This window comes from Acanthopagrus latus, chromosome 13 (assembly GCF_904848185.1).
Source record: "Acanthopagrus latus isolate v.2019 chromosome 13, fAcaLat1.1, whole genome shotgun sequence".
Lineage (NCBI taxonomy): Eukaryota > Metazoa > Chordata > Actinopteri > Spariformes > Sparidae > Acanthopagrus > Acanthopagrus latus.
In genome coordinates, this window is record NC_051051.1 from 2,118,095 (window position 1) to 2,124,094 (window position 6,000).

Genomic DNA, 6,000 nt, shown 5'->3' on the forward strand with positions numbered 1-6,000 from the left:
ACAAGCAGCATTTTATGTCAGTTAAACTCAACTAAATTGTTGAGTTTTTCAATTTTATTAGAAGTGTTTCAGTTGTGTCTGTTTGTGATAATATGGTAAAAGGTTTGTGTGTATCTTCATCTGACATAGAGCTGTGGATCTTTCCATTCAACTTGTTCATCATGTTATGAGATAAACCTGTGGTCTACTTTAATTTAGAAAGTCATTTGAAAGCCAGACTACAACAGTCTACAGTATAAAAAGCCTCATGTGTGACTCACCTCAGCACTGATCAGTGTGCAGTGTGTTGCATGTGTGCTGTCACATCCTGACTGTGCTGAACACCAGACACCTTTGGCAAATGACATCTCGGGAGCTAACGGGCTCTTTCAGTGTGCAGCTTCTCCTCTTCATGACAACACGATACTGAGTCACGACTATAATACATTTATTTTCCCTGAGAAGTCGTAGCTGCTCTCGCTGTCTCTGTGCACCGCCAGACGGATAGGACAGAAAACATTATGTATAATTTGTGATCATTTGTAAAATTAAACTTGGATGGTGATGGCTCGTCTGGTTACGAGTTCTCGCTGCACGTAAGAAATCATTCATCGATCCATTACTGATTTAACATGCTGACTGAGGGTTCCTGCTCTGAGGGATTCCTCCCTAATTTATGAGGATAAGAAGACGCAGGCGTGAAGACTGAATGAGCCTTACGAGCGTCTCCTCCCAGGAGAGGATGGGAGGAGACGTGACGGGCAGGAGGCGTCGCAGCCTCTGCAGCAGGTCTGCAGCAGGTGTACCTGAGCTCTGATCTCACAGAGACGACAAAAGACAGAACAGATCCGTCTGTGGTTCCACGTCTCTCCACTCTCCTCCACTTGTTTTTTCTACCAGCGATCCAATCAAGATATTGGTGACCCAGCGGTGGTTGTGTCGCGTCGCTGCCCAGATGGAATCAAATCTAATACCTCTCTAATGCCTCAGCCTCTGTGGGCCACGGCAGCATTGTTATGTGTGTGTGTAGTTGTGTGTCGCAGGGTAACCCTGCAGTCGGGGAGGTCACACAGTCATCAGGCAGGATCAGGGTGACAACAGCTGGGGTCGAGTTCGTAAAGCTGCTCAGAACTCTGAGGCTGATCTGGGGTACGAGTCGGGTCACGTGACCCGCTAAACCTCGCTTCAGCTTTAAAGGACTGAAAGAGCAGAACTGGTCTCAGATCAGACTCAGAGGTAGATGAAAGCTGATTAACAGTGAACTCCTTCTGGGCGTGGCGGCTAGCAAAAACAACAACAACCTTGAATTCAGTGAGATTACAGAGATTTTCCTCACAAAGGTTTGATCGCTGTTCCGTATCTTCAGGTTCAGAGATGGAGCCACACAAAGGTATCACATCCTGCATCACAGTCGCCGGCCTTCAAGTGGTTTTAATCAACACTTCGTTGAAATTATTTTTCAAACTACAATGTAAAAACATTCATCATGTGAATCTGCGGCTGCACTCGGTGTGATGGAGCTCTGTGGACACGTTCAGCTCGCTGTTTGCTGTTCTGAGTCACTCACACCTGACCAGGTGGTTTTGACCTGCAGACTGTAAACATCAGACTCGTCACCGAACAGACGACACATTCAGTGTCTAACTGTGAACAAAGGGAGCGTCTAGCAGCTACTTAGCCAAAACATCTCAGAGGAATCAGAGACTAAAAACAGAGCTGCAGATTAAAAATTAGAGCCAGCATGTTGTCATTTACCCACCGATATCTAAAATGTTTGTTTACGGAACATAATGCTGAAAGTATGTTTGTGATATTTATAATTATTAACTCCCCAGTGAATTTTATAGTTTCGCCGCACTGATGTAATTTCAGACAATTCAATTAATTACTAAATGGTAAAACATGCTGCCTCAAGTCTCTGTCACAAGTATTTGATAACCGTTTTGTAGGGATCATTGCAAAATTGTAAATTAATATAAAGAACATATTAATATCGGATGTTTTTACTCTCTGGTACCAGTATTGGTATTGGACCTGGTAAAGAGAAAACAATTATTGGAACTTATATTCAGCATTTCTCTGCAAATCAGAGTCAGAGTTTCTTTAATCTGATCTGGAATTAATTCAAAAATGTGCTACTTTGGCTCTGATGACGTACTTATTTACATTCCATCAGCGCTCACCATATCATAAAAAGTCCGTTTTTGAGGATTATATATTAAAGCAGGATTACAGTAGAGGAAGCGGGCCTGATGAGGCCACGAGCGACAGGAGGACAGAGCAGCGTGATCATACAGTGAAGAAGTCTGTTAAATACAGTGTTCAGATTTCCATTAAAAGAACCGTAATAGCCATCATCAACACTTCCCGCACGCTGACGTCTAATTACAGTTTTCATTATTATTCCTCTCGGCCTCGCTTGTGTTCATGCATCACTTGCCATGAAGACGGATCCCCACACTTACAGCCGGAGACACAATCACGGATTTAGCAGCAAATTGACCTTTAAAACTAAAACCAAACCGTCCCATGTACAAACAAATGCACACGTCTCATTTGCATAACGATATATAAGAAAGACGATTGTGCTTAATGTCCGTGAGGGTGGAGACAGCTTCCACCAGCGGTTCTGCAGCAGCTGGGCTGAGAATCTCTCAGAGCTGTTTACAAGTGAACAGCATAACCCAAAAAAAACAAATCTGCATCAGCTGTCAGCGAGAGCAACAGGCAACAGAAGTCTTTGTGTCTGCGTCTCCCGGGCATGAAAGAATCCACTGATAGTCGACCAAACAGCCAGTCGTCTTCTCTGACCTGCTTTCCTTTCAAATGCCAACAACAAAACACACAGCAGAACATCTCACACTCCTCTGAGGTCATCCTCCCTGTCGCTCTACCTGTTCAGGTGAGCAGTACAACTCAGCAGCCACACAGTGCAGTGACGACATACAGCATGTGAGTTAGCTTAGAGCACAAACAGTGTGTAGCCACGTTCTCCAGTCTACTGGGACTAACACACTCTCACTCACATGTTCAGGATGCACATCGTGAATCAAAGTGCAGTGATTGTCTTCCTGTGTGAATGACAGGTCCAGTTAAGAAGAAGAAGAAGTTGTGCCTCCATCAGCAGAACACAGTGAGGACTCAGACTGAAGCTACCAACATCAGAAATGAATAAAGAAATAACATACATGTCCCAATAAATAAATCAAAAGACATTTAAAGCTTTAAAAGGAATAGTGAAAATTGATGTAGACATGAATCAATTTTATAATGCATTAGTTGATATTATATTTTACTTTGTCTCTGTATTTATTGTTTTATTCATTACCAATGAATGTAAACATTTTCTATGAAGCTCATATCTATAATGCAAAATCAACATGCAGCAGTTGTCATTATAATTCACCTTCTTATAGCACTACAGGAAGCTGTTGTGTCATCTCCAGTTGTCTGCGTCTGCACTTGAACACACCACAAAGCCAACTACTGTAACTCCTCTAACTAGAGTAATTATTGAAACTACTGTCACTACTGCAGCATGAGAGAGATTAAAAAAAAAACTCTCCATGTCTATTCCTCATCCAACTCTCACCAAGAAGCTAAGTGAGCTTATCTGCCAAGATTTGTAACTATTCCTTTAAATTTACAAAGAGACTCGTACCTAAAGACAACATGTTCTGCTCAGGTTCCGGCTCATCATTTTATTTTGGGTCACTACTAGAACAGGTTTACAAGCTCTAATGTTCAATAATCACATCAGTTTCTTGATTCTGTGCAGCGCTGCAGCTCTGTGTTTGCGCTCTGTCTGAAACGCTCAGTTTGAGCTCCTGTCTCTTTAAGGCCCCTCCTCCTAGATAACCAGTCTGCTCTGATTGGTCAGCACACACACGCCTGAGCCAGCACCGCTAACAGCAACAGTGCAGCTGTGCTACATCAATTCTTACATGCCAATCTAACATCTAGGCGAGATCGGGCAATTTTTCAGTGACATAGTGTGATGTCACAAAGTCACGGAATCAAAGGCGGGACTACTGACGAGGCATTTAAGGAGCAGTGTTTCCTGTGGGAAAGAGGAGCTTCAATTGGTGCAAACTTTTAAGATTGTTAATGTGCACAAAATATAATATTCAAAAGCACGACAGGTCTCCTTTAAGTCACTAGAATCAGGGAAAAATTTTTATTTTTTTTGAAAATGGTTCAAACAATTGATTATTTAACAAAAGGGTTGGAAATTGCTTTTTCCATCCAATGAAATGAAGCTTTTAAACATTGCTGCTGTTTGAAACTGGTTGTGATAATGATGTCATCCTTCTGACTGATGGTGGGCTTCTACAGTACCTCACTGATCAGCATCAGCTCACTGAGCCCCACAATCAGTGCAATTCTGTTCATTGTCATCACGTTCAATCAGGGCAGCTCTCTGTCCCGAACCCTGCAGAAACACCAATGGGCTCGCCACGTTGCCCTGCCACCATGGTAACTGGATTAACGAGCAGCAGTGCAGTTACTATGGGATGTCGGGATGATAAATGACAGTCTGTCTGGCACCAAATCTGTCTCCTAATCTCAGCTGGAAAACAAAGGACGTGTCTGGGAGACAGCTGAGATGAATGAACATGTGAATGAATGAAAGGGCAAGCGTGTGTGTGTGTGTGTGTGTGTGTGTGTGTGTGTGTGTGTGTTATTCAGCATAAGAGGGTGTGAGGACATTGTAGGTCAACAGCAGTGAGTTAATAGAGGCAGGAGGAGATTAAAGATGCACAAACAAGCGGTGAAACTCTCCCACAAACACTCAGCAGCCGTCGGCTCTGAGCTCGTCTCTCACCTTGTCAGGTGCTTGGCTCTGGAGGCTGCCAACATCCAGCGGAGTGATGAGGGGCACGTTCTGGAAGCCGTCCTCCACGCTCACAGGTTTGGCCCCTTTGTCTTGAAGATTACTCCCTAGTTTCACCATCTTTCACCGGCCGTGCGTTATATTCCCTTATTTCCCTGAAGACTGCTGCTGCTCCTGGATGAGAGGGAGAGGATGTGTTTCACCTCGCAGCAGTTCAGGTCAATGCAAGCTGGCAGATTATGTGATGGAGATGATTTTTAGATGGAGTATTGATGAGATTTTTTATATATATATATAACTTGACTGTAGCTTTTAAAGTAAAAAACATGACTGTTCACTTCAGAGACATGGCAATAACACTGAAAAACGTGGGATTAAGAATGATCAGCAGAGCATCACACTCAACATGAATCTCAGATCAGAAGCCTGGACCACCAGCAGCAGCACCGCCTCATCTGTCTCCATCACAACAACACAAACATGCACAGCAACATGATGCATTTACAACTTACAGCTGCTCGTCCTTGTCCGTCCGTCCGATGCCTCCGTGCTGCTGCAGTGTCTGAGGCTGGTCACAGAGGCGGAGGGAGCGCAGATGATGAGGAGCAGGTGAGGCTGGCTGGAGGCTGCGCTGCGGTGTCGCTGCTGCTGCTGATGCTGATGATGATGCTGATGCGGGAAAGCAACGCTGCACCGCCGGAGACAGAAGCGGATGTCTGGCGGCAGGTTTCCTTCCAGCAGGCAGCCCAACCCCCTAATCCAGACACAGCCTCTTCTTCTTCCTCCGCCCGCCGCTGCTGCTACACCAGCCGCCGGAGCTGCCACTAGGGGGGCTCTGTCCTCTCAGGGAGTCTCGTTTGTTTGGGCTAAAGTGGGAGACGAATTAATGATGCCTTTGAGAGCTGCTCGGAAAATCCAAAGCTGACGCGAGAGGGCGGAATCATATCCGTTTTTAGTGTGAGTTCTTGTATTGCAGTGTCACCAGGAGAGCAGCTTGATGTTGTAATTTGGTAATAAAGAAAACCATCCCAAACAATGAGGCCAATGATTATTTCTGCCTCCTGTAGCTGAAAACTCAAACTTTTCCTGCAGGAAGTTTGACAGATAAAGGAAATCCGTGGATTTCACAGCACTTGAACGCAGCATTTACCATGTGCCAGCCAGATTGTCTCTTTTGGTCCTGCAGC

General features: G+C 44.6%; 1 protein-coding gene across 1 annotated transcript in view; it reads right to left on the reverse strand.

The window, feature by feature from the left end:
• The window catches only part of nsg2 (neuronal vesicle trafficking associated 2), a 39,364-nt gene extending 33,698 nt beyond the window's left edge, over positions 1 to 5,666 (reverse strand). The window contains exons 1-2 of the mRNA XM_037120236.1: positions 5,326 to 5,666; positions 4,805 to 4,987 (exon numbers count right to left, since the gene is read on the reverse strand). Of these exons, the coding sequence (XP_036976131.1) occupies positions 4,805 to 4,933 (129 nt within the window). The 5' untranslated portion in view covers positions 4,934 to 4,987; positions 5,326 to 5,666. The remainder of the gene's footprint in view (positions 1 to 4,804; positions 4,988 to 5,325) is intronic.
• Positions 5,667 to 6,000: the final 334 nt, after the last annotated feature.